This window comes from Spinacia oleracea, chromosome 6 (genome assembly GCF_020520425.1).
Source record: "Spinacia oleracea cultivar Varoflay chromosome 6, BTI_SOV_V1, whole genome shotgun sequence".
NCBI lineage: Eukaryota > Viridiplantae > Streptophyta > Magnoliopsida > Caryophyllales > Amaranthaceae > Spinacia > Spinacia oleracea.
In genome coordinates, this window is record NC_079492.1 from 148,434,059 (window position 1) to 148,451,447 (window position 17,389).

Sequence of the window (17,389 nt, forward strand, 5' to 3'; positions counted from 1 at the left end):
TCTATGTACGTTGATATAAAAGAACAAACTATGTTGATTTAAAAGAACAAACTATGTTGATGACACAGTAAAAGTAAAGTTGTGAAAAGAACATAACAACTTGAAAAAGAACATTAGAGGAAAGAACAAGGAAACGTAACTTAATCACTTGATCAACATGTATCAGGAACATCAATATCTTTTAATAAATCTTAAAAAACTGATCTCAATCCTCGGAAAATATCACGCTCTCCAGAGATTCTCTTGCTTCGAAAACTAACCAAATTGAACTAGTGTTTTTTCTTAATTCACTCATTTTCAACAAACAAGAAACATTCAGAAGGAATTTTAGAGAGAGAATAAGGAGAAAATGTTTTTTTTTACTCTATCACTCACCATCTAACTCTTTCTCTTTCAAAAAATCTCTCTTATGTTGAGAGAATATAAATCATCTTCTCTTTCTCTCTCTAAAATGTATTTATAAAATGACTAATGGTTATGACTCATAAGTACAATTATTATATATATAGTTGCTGAAAAATAGAAAATGAACAAATAGGAAGTAGAATAAAATAATTGAAGAACAAAGAAGGAGAAAGGAAAAATTGTTAAAAAGTGCATAATGAGAACTGTGCACGTGTTTTTATTTTGTTATTTTAACAGAGTATTATAAACAGAACAAATGAAAAGACTAAAAGAACAAATATAGAGACTAAAAGGAACAAGTCAAGTACTTTGTCCCACAATAACATATGATTCGGAATCATCATTTTCATCATTCTGTTATGAATTATCAAGCACATTATTCTTAATATCTGAAAAAAATAATAGGTTAACATGTATAAAAACAAGAAAAAGAACGCAATCAAAGAAACAAAGGATAAATAAAAAGTAACAAGAAAAATAACACAATAAAATAAAAAGAACAAGTTATGAAACGCAAATAAAATTGAAAATAATAAAAAAGAAGAACACAGTAAAATAAAAGAACAAATTATGAAACGCAAATGGTCTATTTTTCTACTATAATGAAACTGTTCTTTTAATACGAGCATAATGAAACTGTTCTTTTAATACGAACATATGTTCCTTTAATAGGTAAAAATGTTCTTTTCTGGGAAAAAAATCGTAATTACGTAATCAAAATCTTCAAAATCAACGATTTCAACAAAATCAGCGTGTTATTACATAATTTGATTCATTAAAATCATCAAATTCATCAAAACACGATTATTACACAATCAAAATCATCAACATAGTCAAAATTATCAAAAACACAATTATTACAAAATCAAAATCATCAAAACATACCATTTATTATTACAAAATTGAAAAATTACCTCCCAAAATCAGATTACCAGCTGCAGAATTCAGGTTTGAAGAAGAAAAATCAATTTAATTTGATGTTGAAGCAGAAAAATCAACGAATTTTTGGGGATTTTCATTACTTTCTCTCTCTAAAACCCATTTAAGAAAACCTAGTTCACACTTTCTCTCTCCTCTTCATAGTTTGAATTCAAAATATAAAACCCAGAAGAATATATATCGCAAAAATAACAACGAATCAAATAAAAACGCGACAAACATAGCTGAAAAGAACAGAGCCTTTAATGTTCTTTTGTTTAGGGGAATTGTTCTTTTGTTCAAGGGCATTGTTCTTTTTTCTGGGAATTTAATAAAAACGCGCGTTTTATTTTAATGTTGGTCGTTTTGATCCCGGTGCACCTAGAGCTACGTGCACATGCCTGTACCATCCAATTTGCGCTGTCCACTGGTCCACGTCCTCATATAAAATCGACCTGTTTCTTTTTTAATAAGCGAGAACAAAATCGCCAATTGAATTGGCGGTTTATATAGGTTGACCACCAATTCAATTGGCGATTTGGCTAGTGGCATTACTGACAAATACATAGTACTCCACTTTTCTTGTTTTGTCGGTTGTTTTCCCCTGTTTTATTTTCTCAATAAAACCCATCTTTCTTAGGGTAAAATTGTATTTACATCGTTCGTAAGGAAGAAGAAAAAAATTGAATGAATGCTTTCTAATCTATCACGTAGAAGATATTAGACTTGAAAGTGGTATTTTAGGTCTTAAGATAGAGGAAGGAGGTTTTGGAAGGAATGTTTGCCCTTCGCGGGTTTGTTTGATCAATTTAGATTTTGGAAGAGTTGTGTTCTCTTCACATTCAGGAAAAAAAAATATACAAATTTTTCTATAAGGCGGTCTTACACAAAAGACCAACTTGGTGGTCATATAAGTTAAGCAATTGAACCAATTAGTTAAGCACTTGAACTAATTAGTTAAGCACTGAAACCGATTAGTTAAGCAAGGGAATTAATTAGTTAAGCAATTGAATCAATTAATTAAGCAATGTAACCAATTAGTTAAGTAATAGAACCAATTAGTTAAACAACCAAAGTGGTCGTTCCGGTAAGGCGGTCTTATACAAAAGTTGCCGGAAAAAAAATTGCTCCCTAAATTAAATGTTTTGGGAGCTCATAACACGTTTAAGTGGTAGTGTTTTTCCATGTCAAAAAGGAAAACTATAAATACACATTCAAGGGGTATCAAATCACGTTTTGGTAACTTAGTTTGTTTGTGAGATTTTGCTCAACAAGATTGTGTCTTTCTTCGGCTTTTAAATGTCACAAGTGGTTTAAAGGAGAGTCTCCCTCATGTTTATACCAAAGTCCAAACCTGACCCAAAAAGATCCATTTGAGCCCAAAAAGCCCACACCAAATTCATGGGTTGGGACATGAGTTTTTGTGTTAAATTCCTGCCAGACCCGAATTTTAATCACCTCTAAAACAACCATAAAACTTCGATAGAGTTGTATTTCATAAACTCTTTTGATCAACATGTACCCGATATAAAAAGGGGGAAAAAACAAATACTCCTTCTGTATTTAATTAAGAGATACACTTGGTCGGGCACGGGTATTAAGAAGAAGAATTGAATGAAATAAAGTAATAAAATAAGTGGAATTTGGTAGATATTTTAATAAGTAAAACAAGTGATGACCATGTCATTTTAGGGGTGGGGGTGAGATGTAGTTATGAAATTATTTGTTTAATAGGGTAGTGGGGCATAGGATATATTAAATAGATTATTTAATTAGATGGTGGTATTGTTAAGTTACTAAAAATGGTAAGTGTATCTCTTAAATAAATACGGCCGGAAAAGGTAAGTGTATCCCTTAACTAAATACAGAGGGAGTAAATGTGTTAATTGTGGTAGCCCACAAGCCCACAAATTACTGTCACCAAATAAACAATGAGAAGTACTCACTTGAAGAATTTGAAGCAGTCATCAATTTCATCATCATATCAATCCTCAAAACTTCCTCAAAACTCAACATCCAAAACAAATAAACAATATTAAACCAGAACTACATTTCTAAAACAAGATACTCCATCAGATGATGATGTCCCCTCTGATATTTTCTCTCTCCTCCAATCACTGAGAAAAGGCTATGTCTTTCTTCAATGACCACGAGCATATCAAAGAGCCTATCCATTTGATTGAGGAAACATTTCAGAGATTGGAAGAGCTCATTCAAATAGCCGATTGTGTTTTTTCTGGGGATACCCAGATGGAAAGTTTGACGAATTTGGAACACCCAGATGATGAGATTGATCAAAAGTGTGGAATTGGTGACGGGATTTTGATGAAATTGGCGAAAAATGAGAATCTGCAGAGAAATTCTGTTGATACTTCATCTACAAATCAAGTATCTGCAGGTTAGCGTTTAAAAAATTCCCATGATGAAGTATTCATTTAAGGTTTATTAAGTAAGTATTGCTGTTGATCATTTATGCTATAGTTTCTTTGTTGTGCTGTTTCACTAGACTTTAAGGGTTTGGGGATATAAATTAGGGTTTCAATTTCATGGGTTGACTTTAAAATGTTTGTTGATTATGATTTTTTTTTTCAAGAAATTAAATCTACTGTAATTCATAATAGAAGTAACATACAAATGTTCCAATTGAGGCACATGGGGTTTTGTTGGAACATATTAATGTTTGTTAAAGATACAATAGAAAGAATACAATAGAACTGAATGGGAGAAACTATAGGGAAGTTTAAAACAATGCAATAAACCTAATATACATTCAATGGTACAATCAGATACCTACATGGACTACATCATCACTCCCAAATGTCCTCCAAAATCGTAACCAGGGACAGATTCGGAGATGATTTACGGCAGTGAGCTTGCGGAATATTAACTCTTGACAAATAGATTTGCTGAAGGGCAATCCATCTTTCATTTCCTCGGGAAAAAGAAATGCTTGTAGAAGCTTCAAATTCAGCATCCAACTTGGTGTCTTCCACAATGAAGTCAAACGGATAAGCAAAAGAAAAGTGATGGATTCCCTTGTTTGAGTTGCTTTCTCTAAACCTCGCAACATGGAAATTGTTTCCAGCCACTTGTTGAGCAAGATCATTCATCAAGTCGTGCATTTTGCATCTTGAAATATCCCCATAATCCATTCAACCTTTTATATCCCGAACCTGAAAGAAGCACTTTTGCAACAACATAAGAAAATATTCATAAGCAAGATCTTGTAAACTCTGGTCTTCATGATCTGTTGGAATGATAAAATCCTCTGCCACCCAAAGATTTTTATCAGTGTCTTCTATTCTTGAACGACAACCACTTGCTATCTTCCTTGCTATAGTGAAGACTACCTATAGCTCTTATGACCAGAGTAACATTTGTACACTTCTTAACATTTTCCTTCCTAGCTAATTAATCCCTTTATTATTTCACCAACCCATTAATTAGAATCTTCCTTCTAATCAGCAATTAAAAACCGCAAAGTAAATCATAATGTAGTTAGTTCAGGAATTTTGTTGGTAGTTCGCTTAACGTTTTCCTGTACCATTAGTTATATTCTGATTCTCTTGCATTTCAAAATTACGGTAGTACTTTCTTGGTCATGAACTTCCTTCTCAACTGTCACAGTTACTCTCAAATGATAAACGACCCACTTTTTTCTAGGGTTTGGTTGTTGTAATATGTGGCTTGTGGCTGTTCATAGGGTGGGGGCTCGTTTGGAGGCAGCAGGGGCAGAACCTGATGCGGCTAGATTCGGGTTTCAGGTAGCAGATTAGGTTTTGAAGGGTTGTTCTGGAATCTGATGTACTCAGACACTCAGTCTAGAGAAGCTGGTGAAAACCAAGGAAATAATCAAATAAGTGATCATTGTTTAAACAAAAAAAAAAAGATTTGAGAAACAAAAAGGGAAATTCTAGTTGGTGACCTCCACTTTTCAGAAATTGTAATTGGTGGGGAAAAAAACATACTTTTAGAATTGGCCTTGGCTTACTTTTTTTTTATTAATTACCGGAACCTTAATGATGGTTTAGTGTCTCTAGACACTAATCTGGCATTAATCAGATGATGTCTCCTGTGATATTTTCTCTCTTTTCAAAGCACCCAGAAAGGGTCTTTCTTCAATGGTCATGAGCAGAGGAAAGAGCCTATTCATTTGATTGACCTTGAGGAAACATTTTAAAGATTGGAGGACCTCCTTCAAAAGGACAATATTGTTGTTTCTGGGGATACCCAGATGGAAAGTTTGATAAATTCGGAAAACCAATGATGATATTGATCAAAAGTGTGGAATTAGTGATGGGACTTTGATGAAAATTGCAGAAAATGATGTTCTGCAGAAAGTTTTTGTTGATAGTTCATTTACAAATAAAGTAACCTGAGGTTTGCCTTCAAACATTTTCTTATGGTTTTTTCTCTATAATTTATTACTATTAAGGTTGAATACCGATCAAGTATGCTATAACTTTTTTTTGTTATTTTGTTCTGTAGATGTTAAAGGTTTTGGGTATATAAGTTAGGGTTTCAAGTTTATGGGTTGACTTTAAAATGTATGTAGATTATGAGAAGTTCATTGTAAAAGGGACTTTAACATGAAATTTAGGAAAAAATAATCATTTTCTTTGTTTTGGTGTTTGAGAATATTAACTTAGTTTGGGGCTTTGTTTTGAATTTTTACGAAGGAGGAGGAGGATTCACTAAGAAGATGAGTTTGATGGGGTTGACAACTCTTTTTGAAAATTATGCTAAAACTGGTGCATCAGTTCTTGATCTTCAAGGGAAGCTAATGGCCGAAGTTGAGTGGCTCCCTTTGTCCCTTGTGAAATTGTCAAATTTGACTGAAATTGACTTATCAAAGAACGAAATTATGGCTCTTCCATCCAACATTGGCGAACTCAAGTCATTGAAGAAGTTCGACATCAACTCGAATCAACTAATAAACCTTCCGGGATCCATTGGAGAGGTCACGAGTTTGACTGACCTTGACCTTCACGGAAACAGGCTAAAATCCTTGCCACCTTCATTTGAGAAGTTAGTAAACTTAGTTAATCTTGATTTGAGCTCTAATTTGTTCGACAAGTTGCCTGATTTAATTGGCAATCTGACCTCATTGGAGAAGTTGAATCTTAAAACAAATGAACTTGAAGAACTCCCTTGTGCTATTGGTTCGTGTAAATCTTTGATCGTGTTGAAAGTAGATTTCAATCGACTGAAATCTCTTCCTTTGACAATGGGGAATCTCGAGAATTTACAGAGTTTGACACTCCGCTATAATAGAGTGAAGAATCTTCCAGAAACAATGTGCAACCTTCAAAGATTGGAGGAACTCAATTTGAGCTTCAATGAGGTCGAATCAATCCCAGATGACTTGTGTTCTATGATGAGGTTGAAAAAGTTAAACATTGGGAACAACTTTGTTGATCTCACATCCTTGCCAAGCTCAATTGGAAACTTTGCAATGCTCGAAGAATTGGACATAAGTTATGATCAAATTAGGGTTTTGCCGGATTCTTTCAGGTTCCTGTCAAAGCTGAAAATATTCCTTGCTGATGGAACACCACTTGAAATCCCCCGCGAAATTACTAAGCTGGGAGCTCAGGTATTTTTTTTGGGGTGATTCCAAATCAATGACTGTTATTGATGAATAGTACAAATCACATGGCAAAATCGTAAATAAATAGACATTTAAGATATACATTTAACTTCAACTTTTATTCATTTAAGGTCACATTTTATTCTGTTAACCTCATATTTTATTCATTTGATTCAGTTTTTTTTTGTTTCTTTTCTTATTTCTACCTTGTTTTAGTTTTCCCACCGATTTATTTACGAAAATGTCATGTTATTTGCACTATTCACAAATAACGGTTATTGATATATACTTTCCCTATTTTTTGGTAGAGGTTTATTCATAAACTGTTATGTTCTGATCTGATCTGATCTCATCTCTAACTTTTGCGTCTTTTCTCTTTATCAGGCTGTTGTTCAATACATGGCTGAACTTGTTGATAACAGAAAGTTGTTACCAAACCGAATAATGAAGGGAAGAAGAGGATTATGGTCCTGCATTTTATCTTGTTTTTGCCTTGATGAAATACTCCAAGTGGAGAGGAAGTAATTGAGAAAAGCATAAACCTTGTACACTAGCTGCGTCTGCGTGCATCTGTTTCCCTTTTTCTGCTGTAAATATGCATGTTTGAGTACTTGAAACAATGCTGTAAATTTTTTGTTGTAAATCATAAAGGAATAAACATGGTAATAATTTGCAGATACTTTCCTTTTGTCTTCATCAATCTGTTCTTGTCTTAATCAGTTGTGATAACTCATGGTAGGCTAACTATAAAAAAAACATTGATCTTTCCTATATGGGCCGGTTTCTCCGATCCAATCTCGAATATCTCATTCAAAGAAGACGATGCCCGAAGTGAACCTTGAGAATTTACGGAGTTTGGCACACCAAAATAGATATTTCCACACCTCCCATGGCAATGACCTCTTTCGAGTTTACCTCATATCAAATGACAATTTCGCAAGTAGTTGTTGATTTTATTACAAAAATTCGATTAGATGTAGGCCTCAAGTACAACCAAATGTAATTTAACGCGGGACTCGTGTCTAGTCAGGCATTATATTTTCGTAATATATCAACAACAATGTACTATACAATAAATACCTATTAGTACAAAATAAATAACTATAAGTACATCGTTATTGATTTGAGATTATTCGATAAGGAGTTACAATAACTGAACCGGGTTTTTTTTTTCAAACTATTGCTGACGTGGAAGGTAGGATCGGAGGTATTAGTTTGGCTCAATACGGCGACGTTTGATTCTTTCTTTCATCTCAGCAATAACTCAATAGGCGCTTTGTTATTTTTGTTGAAGACGGAAATTAGAAATTGGGCAAAATCAGATTGAACTGTAATATCCAGGTGAGCTTTCCTTCTCCTTTTCTCCTTCAATTTTCTCCTTCTATTTATTTTATGATCCTTAAAGTTTTCATTCGACGAATTTGTATTTTCAAGTTGATTACTTTGAATTGCTTGAGTTAATTGCTAATTTGCTACTACTCCTATATACCAGTTGTCATTAGTGTTAATGGCTTGAGTTACTTCAATCCATTTTCTGTTAATCGCCCAAGAAATTGATATTTTCTCCCTGCAGTCTTTGGAGAATCTCGTTTCCATTTTCTTTTTAATGCAATAGCAACCTGCGAAAAATTGTTGCCAAGTTTTCATCTTTCTTTCTTTTTGAAGAATAAAAATCCTGTCTTTATGTGATTTTGGTATCTGAAGTTTGTCGATTTTCCTCAACTAGGTTATCAGTTTCCAGATTTTTCTTAGGAGATTACCCTAAATTTGATGTTATTTTCTTCGTTTTTCTGGGAATCTTGTATCTCCGAGCTATTTTTGATGAAAACAGCTTTTTATGGAAGTTATAATACTTGGATAATGTCCCCAAATCGTATTTTGGATATGTTTGTATTGCTTATATGCTACTAAAATGTCAAATGTTAGCTACTTCTCATGCTTTAGGGTCGAGTTTGGTTGTGTTACATTACGAGTGTTACATTACGAGGAAGTTGGGTTTCTTTTTTTTGCATTTCAGGTTATTGTGTTGGTTCTTCCAATAATTTATCAGAAGTACTACTATGAGCGACAGTATTGAAAATGAATCTGCACTTGATAATGAGAAACATGTTGCTGCAAGCACCACAGTACGGAAAAAGATTGTGTACATCTGGGATATGGACGAGACTCTCATATTGCTGAAATCGTTGTTGGATGGTACTTACGCAGTTGCATTCAGTGGTGTGAAGAATGTACAGAGGGGAATTGATATAGGAAAGATGTGGGAGAAATATATTCTTGACGTTTGCGATGATTATTTCTTCTATGAACAAGTATGTTTCCCCATTTTTTGACATCAAATGATCATACAATTGCCCGTGTTCTTATGGTTCCTTCTTTGATTTCAGTTAGCTTAATTTATAAATCCTTTGCAGATAGAACAATACAATGAGCCAGTTATTGATGCTTTGAGCTCATACGATGACGGGGTTGATCTTTCTGATTATGATTTTAGCCAAGACAGCATTGGTTCTCCAAAAGATGACATTAACAAAAGAAAACTTGCATATCGTCATAGGATCATAGCCCAAAAGTATAAACAGGTATTCACAGTAGACACCTTGCTATCATTTGTAGTTCTTCTGGTTTTGTTTTCCTTTTATTCTTTTGTAATAAATAATTCATTTATTGGTAAAGGATTTAGCACTTCATCTGTATGGAAAATACTTATTTGGTGGCACAATGTGCAGTTATCTTTATAAGACTATAATTGAGAGGCTTTTGCTTGAGCTTGATGATTTTATGCGCCAAAAATTTGCCCCTTTTTTGTGCCATGCTTTTTTCATGTTGGTATTCAGATTCATCCGATTGAAATCTGTGATGATCAAGTATCTGTAAGGTGAAGACGAGTACATAACTTTCTTGTATAATCCCAAGCTGATAATGGCTCCACTGTAATTTGAACATATTACTTGTATACATGCAGAATGATTTATTTGGCGATTAAAAGTTCAAAATAAGGATAAGCGGTTCAAAAATATGTTGGGTGGTGGTTTGAGAAGGGTTAATTATCTTTAGCGAGGAAGGACCTGTCTCGTGCCCCCAATTGGAAAGCCTCGATTAAGTAAAAGAAGACTACTAATAGTCCATCCTGTGCACATTTCTTTTTTATCTTCTCTGATAACTGACTGGATATAAGTAAATATTCATGGTTGAAAGTCTCCCACAAACACCTGACTGAAAGTTTAAACTTTCTACCTTATCTTGCATATGCTTCCATTACCAGTCATTCCATCCTGTACACAGTTGTCTTCTCTGATACCTGGCTGGATATAAACTTCGCATATTCATGGCTGATGTTCTTCCACAAGAACCTTAAAATTTTCTACCTTATCTTGCATTTGCTACCGTTCCCACTTCCTTACTCATGCAGGAAGTAAGCTATGCAATAGATGTAGATATAAAATCAACAATCAACATGCTAGCTAGGATTACCAGTGTAATGTTTTTGGAAGCAAGTCACTTTATGTAGTTTAGCGATATTGTTCATGTATGGGATTCTGGCAGTTATCAGACATTGTGAATCTGTTATGAGCTATTGAGCTTTTTCCCAGCCTTTTTCTATTAACTCTTGATTTCGATTTTTCCCATGACTAAATTTCTCTGAAACTTTCAGGGGTTGCATTCTATACTTGACCAGAAGAAAATTGAATTATTGAATGATCTATATGAGATGACTGATACTTACACTGATGGATGGCTTTCCTCTGGTATGTAGTCTTCTGTGGGTAAAATGCCTACTTGGTCACTGCTCCCCCTACCCCACAAGTGAACTAAAAAAAGAAAGAGAAAAAGATGTCTGTATTAAGGGGGCGTTCTATTCATCTGATTTTCAGTATATTTTCTGAACTTATCTTATCCAGAACTTATCTGAACTTACCAAAACTTATTTTAGTTATAAATTGTACTTGATCAACCTTTTTTTCCTGAACATATCTTATCTGGACTTATTTTTCTTGAAACAAGTGGAAATAAGGTGAACAGAACAGAGCCTTAGTCTCTACTAGACTACTAGAGTTTCATTCCGAGATAGAGACTACAGAATAGTGAGGATTAGGGATTTAAATTAGCTGACAAATGAGGTTAACTATAAAGAACATAAACTTCAGCGATTATTTGAGTTGCCTATGCTCATTTTTCTTCCGTCAGGGAGTTGGAGTGCTTTGTCATAAATGATAAATTTGGATCTAGAGAAAGCTCTTTACGGCAGAAATACACATAGCTTAAGATAGCAAGGGGAAGTGCATGCCTTTTTTCTTGGAAATTTCCCTTTGAAGCACATTAGTTATGATTACAGCAGTAGAATTTATCTCAATTTTCACATAATATCCGTGTGAAGCACATTAGTGTAGGACTTATCTCAATTTTGACATGGAATCTTAGCTGTAATGAACATTCTGGTTGTAGGAGTGTGGAAATCTTTGTCTGCTTTGGAGCCTTCCCTTCTCTTACTTAGCAAAAATTATTTGTTTGGTTCTCTTATGTTCTCGAGAGAAGGAACATTTGACTGAAGAGATTGTTTAAGTCTGTAATTTTTAAAACATGATTTTGGTGCAAATCTGAAATCTGTTATCAAAAAGTTGGATCATGCGATTGATGGGAACTTCTATTTCTAGTTTCCTTCCTCAGTTTTAGCCATTTAGGCACGAATAACTCTCCTGTGCAGTTTTGGTCTTAACTTGGTGAACCCTTCTGCTTTTGGATGCAGCACGGACATTGCTGCAGCGTTGTTCGGGTGATAGGCAATTGACATCTGTTGATCAATCGGAGTTTGAATGCATTAATATCTTAGTGACTGCTGGATCGCTGGTACCGAGCCTAGTCAAATGTTTACTCTTTAGATTGGACAGCTTGATAACGTGTGAAAATAGTAAGTTTCCTTCCAACTATATATAATGTTATTCTTCATCTTCCTGCTAAAATTATCATTCTCTATGCCTCTGTGCTTTTCTTGCTTTTCTTACTTTTCTTTTATTTATTTATCCATGCTATCAAGTTTTAACACATGGTGTTGCCTAGCATTGTTGAACAAGTAGTTGTCTTCTTGCTTCAACTTCATAGAATAATACAACTGCGTAGTGATAGTGAAGAGCTTGTATATGTGAAATGTCATTGAGTGGTGAGATAGTGGAAGACAAACTATAAACAAATGCAAGTTTCCACTTTAGAAACAGTCTTTCGAACTTTGTGTTTTTTCTCTATGCTATGACCATCAATAGTCTCTTCATACATATGGCTAACCGATGCCATACTCTTCGGAACTGATAAATACTCCCTCCATCCCAATTTATTCTTTACGCTTTCCGTTTCTAGTGTCCCATTTTAATCTTTACATTTAGAATCTTCCATTTATATTGTATCATAAATTTTCTTAATATTCTGTCAAAAATCGTTAAAGTGATTATTTTAATTAATTAAAATCATTGGAACACTAAACCTTTCACATTTTTTCCGTTGAAACATTAAATCTCTCACACATTTTCAATGTCATATTTTGGATAAAAGTGATAACATTATCAATAAATGTAATTTGCATTGTTTAAATAAAAAATGAGGAATCTTTATCTACATTAATTACAGTAGTTGTTAAATCCCGTGCATGATACCAAACGTAAAGAATAAAAAGGGACGGAGGGAGTAACAAATTAGTCTAGACTTATTAGCAATACTTTGCATTAGTGCATAGTACCAGCTGCGTAGTTGCTGCAGTAACTGGTTCATAGATGAGAATCCCTATATTTTTCCGCCTATAAGGATACTGGGTGAAAGGGGTTAAACTTTTATAGATGTCTCATTCTACTTAAACTAAAGTTTTCAATGTTTCAATAGTTCCATCAATCTTGTTTGCCAATAAGCTCTATGAAATAGGCTTAAATAGCATAGGGAGAGTAAATGATGACTCTACAAATTGAGGGCTCCTCCAAATCATCTCTAGTGCTCTTTCTAAGATGCTCTGAACTTGCACTAAATCTTAAATCGATCGATGGCTCCTGTTTCAGATCTCTGTCTTCGAATATAATCCCTGATCTGTTAAGTTTAATAATTGTAGAAACTTTGTAGAGAAAGAGAGAGAAAGAAGGTAAATCTGATTCCTAACTGTTTCACGGCCGCATCCATGTTTTTTTCTCATCAAGTTGGACCCAAATCCATGTTTGTATCTGGTTCATGTCTTATCAACACTGGTACTAGTACTACTGGGGCTTTTACTGAGTCTGAACATCATGTTGTTAAGGTTTCATTTGATGATAAGGAATCTTTGCTTTCATTCACTTGTAGGCCCTGACCAGAGTAAGGTTTAAAGCCAGCTCAACTCTTTAGGTCGCAAAATAATTGTGGACGATAATGTTTCTTATTATGAGGGCATTGAAGAGGGTGGAGCCAGATGCTAGCGAATGAAATATTCTAGGACAAAATGGTTTGAAAGTTTTTGAGAACAGTTCATTTTAGAGAGTGGGATTATATGATATATTGTAGTCTTTTTGGTTGTGATTTTCGTTCCAATGTTAGTTCTCTTCTGGAATTGCACTGTCGTTTTCATGAAAGCGTTATTGGTGTACTCGGTGTACATTACCTGTCCATGTACTTTAATTAATCTACCAAGATTACTTAGGTTGGCTTTGCTACCTCATTAAAAATTTCCCTTTTCTAAGGTTACAGGGTAGGTGAGGAAGGTACCTTAATAGTTAATACAGCTCCCTCCACTTAGGCTATGTTTGGAAAAACTAACTGAAATAGAGCTGAAACTGGTAAGTTAGCTGACCTGAAACTGGAAAGCTGAAACTGATAAGGTGTTGAACTAATAAGGTACCTGATTAGTTGAGTTTGGTAGAATTAATGGTTTAAGTAGTTGAAACTTATAAATGATTTGTTTTAAATTAAAAAAAATGTAAAGTACATGAAATATTTAAGGACCTTAAATTAAAACGGTACTCAAAGTGAAGTCTCAATTTAAGTCAATTTCAAGACCTGCATGACAAACCGCTCTAATCATTTAAGATGCCTTAAAGTTTTACCACCTTATCCTTTAAGACGCCTGAATGGCGTGCCAAGTATAGCCTTAAACTGGTGATGTGGAAAAAACACTGCCCTGTCATATTACTCCGTGTTTCATTCCTGTTGAGTTTATTTTGTTTATACTTAGATACTTATACTAATACAGTAATACAGTAATACCATTAACGATTTAAAAAAATCGCAGTATATAGTGCATGGGATGTAGGGAAACTTCGTTGTTTCTCGTGGATCAAGGAACGTTATGGTGGATCGGATGTTCAGTTCTGTGTGATTGGAGATGGATGGGAAGAGTGTGAAGCTGCAGAGTTTCTAAAGTGGCCTTTCGTGAAAATTGAACCGAAACCAGACGGTTTCCACAGATTTCCTGGACTTACTCGAGAAACCGTAGGCCATTATCTCTCTGTTGTTTATGGACGTTCTTCTGATGCAGAGAATGGAGAAGATGAAGTCATCACTTCTGCCTCCACTTCGACGCAGATGAAGCTTCTATGAGGTCTTCAATTCTTGTACAGATCAAGCCAATTGTAACGACATGTAATAATTTTGTGGTTTTGTCAACAAAGTTTACTCCATTTTTGGTGGTGGTGGTGGTGGTGGTGAGCATTTTTCTTTCATGTTGATTGTTTTGAGGGTTTTTTTTGGCATTTAATACCTTAAAAAACTCAATTGTAATGTAACACTTTATTTAATTTTTATTATATTTAAACACCTTTAAAAAATAAATTAGATATCGACACCAGCTAACGATTTTCGTTAGCACAAACGTTAGATTTTAACTATTCTATAGCTCCCAAGGCGGGATTTGATGGTAGATAACACCATCAAATCATGCCTGGGGAACTTTAGCGTAGTTAAAACCAACGTTTTTCCTAATGAAAATCATTAAGTGGTGTCGATTTGTACTTTTTTTTTTTAAGGTGTTTAATTATAATAAAAATTCAGTAAGGCGTTAAATTACAAAAACTGGTTTTTTTAAGGTGTTAAATGACAAAAAATCCTTATTTTGAGATATCGATTTTTATGAAGATGATCAATATGTAGAAAACAAAGGCGATAAAGATATCCAATTGGATATGACTGTCTCGTTCTTTTCACCTTATTTTTTAAATCGATTTAGTAGAGACACTTTTTCATATTTAAAATTGATTTTCACTAACAAGAACTTGTTGCCTAGGCAACAAGGTAGTATGAAAATTAAGAGGTTGTTGTCAACATCTTTGAGCTTGTGTTGGCCACACTTTCTATTTATGGGCATACATTCATGTGACTTGGTTCTTCTTGATGGACCTCTTCACGTGAAGTTTTGCCTACTATTCTTGCTTTTATCCATTTTCGAATGAAATGTCACTTTGTGTTGGCCCAATTTGCAGTTGTGCACCTTCAACCATAGCTTTTGTGCATTAATCACAATTGGGGTACAATTGTGCCCTAACTTAGCTGCAACCACATATCAAAAGTTCTATATTGTTTGCACACTCAAATTAATTTTCTCGTACCAATTGTTTGTTGATTCAGTGGTGATTGGACTGAACTTGGTGGGTAGAACGGGAACCTATCCACCCACAACTCACCCAGAATCCGGATTAGCCCTAAAGAGTGAACCGGGTGCTACACCAAAAATTAATTCTCTCGTAGAGTGTGTTATGCTCACCTGATTTCACCTGTATGAAATTTTGTTTGGACCTCTTGAGAGTATTACTTTGTCTTTCAGTTTTGTTTGTTTGTACTGAGATTCAGAGCACTTATTGACTCAAATATTATTAGTAGTGATTAAAGAAAATCAAGTAAGATAAATTTAGATAAGGGACAATCAGCTGAATAAAACACGTTCGTGAATCATGATTATCACTTATCATGTGATGAAACAAAACTACTTGTCCACTCGTGATTTGTTAAAAGTTTGGCTAGCTCCAATGTTGTACTTACCTCACAAATTAGAGCCACAATTCGTTAATAGGATAATCATGTTATCCAATTAAGTTTTTCAGTAATTAGAGCCACTATTATTTGAGCAACTAGATATACATTATCTTGTTGATAAAGAAGGTACAACTGTGCCATAGACTGCGAAGTTGGTAAACCATCATACATATTACCACGTACTTCTGTTCTAACGTACATTACATAGTACTATGCATTATCCATTTCAGTATTCCTTCATTTCAAGTATTGTTTTCAATTTTTTATGTGTATCGCTATTCGACGTCCTCCTACGTTTATAATGTCCGCATATTTTACACAAAAGGACATTTGTGCCCTTCACCACTACCCTCTTCACCACCAACTCCACCGCCATCTCCTTCACCTTCTCCACCACCAATTCCGGCAGCTCCCTCTCCACCACCATCCACTTCACCCCCGACTCCACCGCCATCTCCTTCACCTCCTTCACCTTCTCCACCACCATCTCCTTAACCACCATCTCACGATCACCGGCCACCACCTTTTTCACCACACAACATCACGCAGTAGCTGCACCACCGCAACAACAAGACGATTAACAAAAAAAAAAAAAAATTAGAAAAAAAAAAATATATATATAATTTGCACTGAATTCACCATGGTTAACAATTCAAAAAAAAATCCAGCCACCCAAAAGTTAAACACTGTTAACAATTAAAAAAATTCAATTTTTTTTTAAAAGAGGTGAATGTCGCGCGCCCGAAAATGGCGTGTGAAGCCATGGTTGTGCCGCCTTGTATAAGCGGCGGCGACCATGGTCCGCCCACCCAAGATCTGCGGCTGAATCATGGCCGCCACCGCTAATCCAAGGCGGCGCAACCATGGCTTCACCCGCCAATTCTGGGCGGCCACAACAAAGAAATTTAAAAAAAAAATTGAAAAAACTGACCTCTCTCAAACGCGACGCCGGCGAAGGGTTGGACGGCCGGGCCATTGGAGCCCTCTTTCGCGGCATCTCCAGTGCTTGTCTACAGACCGGCACGGTGGGTGGGATGGAACGCAGTAGCAGATGGGCGCAGTTATTGCTCCGGCGCGGTGGTTGGAGTTCTCTCGAGCAGTGACAAGTAGAGTGTGTGCGGTGATGGTGGCGGTGGTAAGATGCGGTTTGTGGTGGTGGTTGTGGTGTGGTGTGGTGCGATTTCTGGTGGTGGTGAAGGAGTGGTGCAATAACAGGTGGTGGTGGTGGTGATGATTTGCATTGAAGTAAGGGCTGAGGTGAGAGGGTCGGGGAAGGGGAGGGAGGGGGTTTAATTTTTTAAGGGGTACTAGTGTACTTTTACCTTTGAATTGATGGCGTTTTTAGCGGAATAGGACGTCAAATAAGAATCCCCTTTTTTATTTGTATCTTTATACGGAGTACTCCGTAATATACTACAGAGTATAATTACAAAAAAATATGTTGTTTGATTCATACGGAATATTAAAAAAAATTCTTACAGAAGTATATCATTTTTGTTAATT

At 35.1% G+C, this 17,389-nt stretch overlaps 2 protein-coding genes and 1 long non-coding RNA gene across 4 annotated transcripts; 2 read left to right on the forward strand and 1 right to left on the reverse strand.

Moving 5' to 3' along the window:
* Positions 1 to 3,274: 3,274 nt before the first annotated feature.
* Positions 3,275 to 7,609, forward strand: LOC110792212 (plant intracellular Ras-group-related LRR protein 5). Of its 2 annotated transcripts, none has more exons than XM_021997034.2 (3): positions 3,275 to 3,721; positions 6,006 to 6,919; positions 7,298 to 7,609. In XM_021997034.2, exons 1-3 carry the CDS (start codon positions 3,454 to 3,456, stop codon positions 7,436 to 7,438), a joined length of 1,323 nt encoding a protein of 440 aa, XP_021852726.2. In that variant the 5' UTR covers positions 3,275 to 3,453; the 3' UTR covers positions 7,439 to 7,609. The 2 variants fall into 2 exon arrangements, with proteins under 2 accessions (XP_021852726.2, XP_021852717.2); XM_021997025.2 differs by having other exon boundaries at positions 3,276 to 3,721; positions 6,003 to 6,919.
* A 502-nt stretch (positions 7,610 to 8,111) lies between these two features.
* On the forward strand, positions 8,112 to 15,060 carry LOC110792204 (eyes absent homolog). The gene is made up of 6 exons (XM_021997018.2): positions 8,112 to 8,254; positions 8,931 to 9,225; positions 9,328 to 9,495; positions 10,569 to 10,662; positions 11,661 to 11,822; positions 14,151 to 15,060. The coding sequence occupies exons 2-6, from the start codon at positions 8,974 to 8,976 to the stop codon at positions 14,456 to 14,458; spliced, it is 984 nt and encodes a 327-aa protein (XP_021852710.1). The 5' UTR covers positions 8,112 to 8,254; positions 8,931 to 8,973; the 3' UTR covers positions 14,459 to 15,060.
* An 852-nt stretch (positions 15,061 to 15,912) lies between these two features.
* LOC130462578 (uncharacterized) lies at positions 15,913 to 17,160 on the reverse strand. The gene is made up of 2 exons (XR_008923113.1): positions 16,818 to 17,160; positions 15,913 to 16,438 (listed from the first exon to the last, which is right to left on the reverse strand). It is a non-coding gene; the product is annotated as an uncharacterized lncRNA (long non-coding RNA).
* Between the last annotated feature and the right edge of the window lie 229 nt (positions 17,161 to 17,389).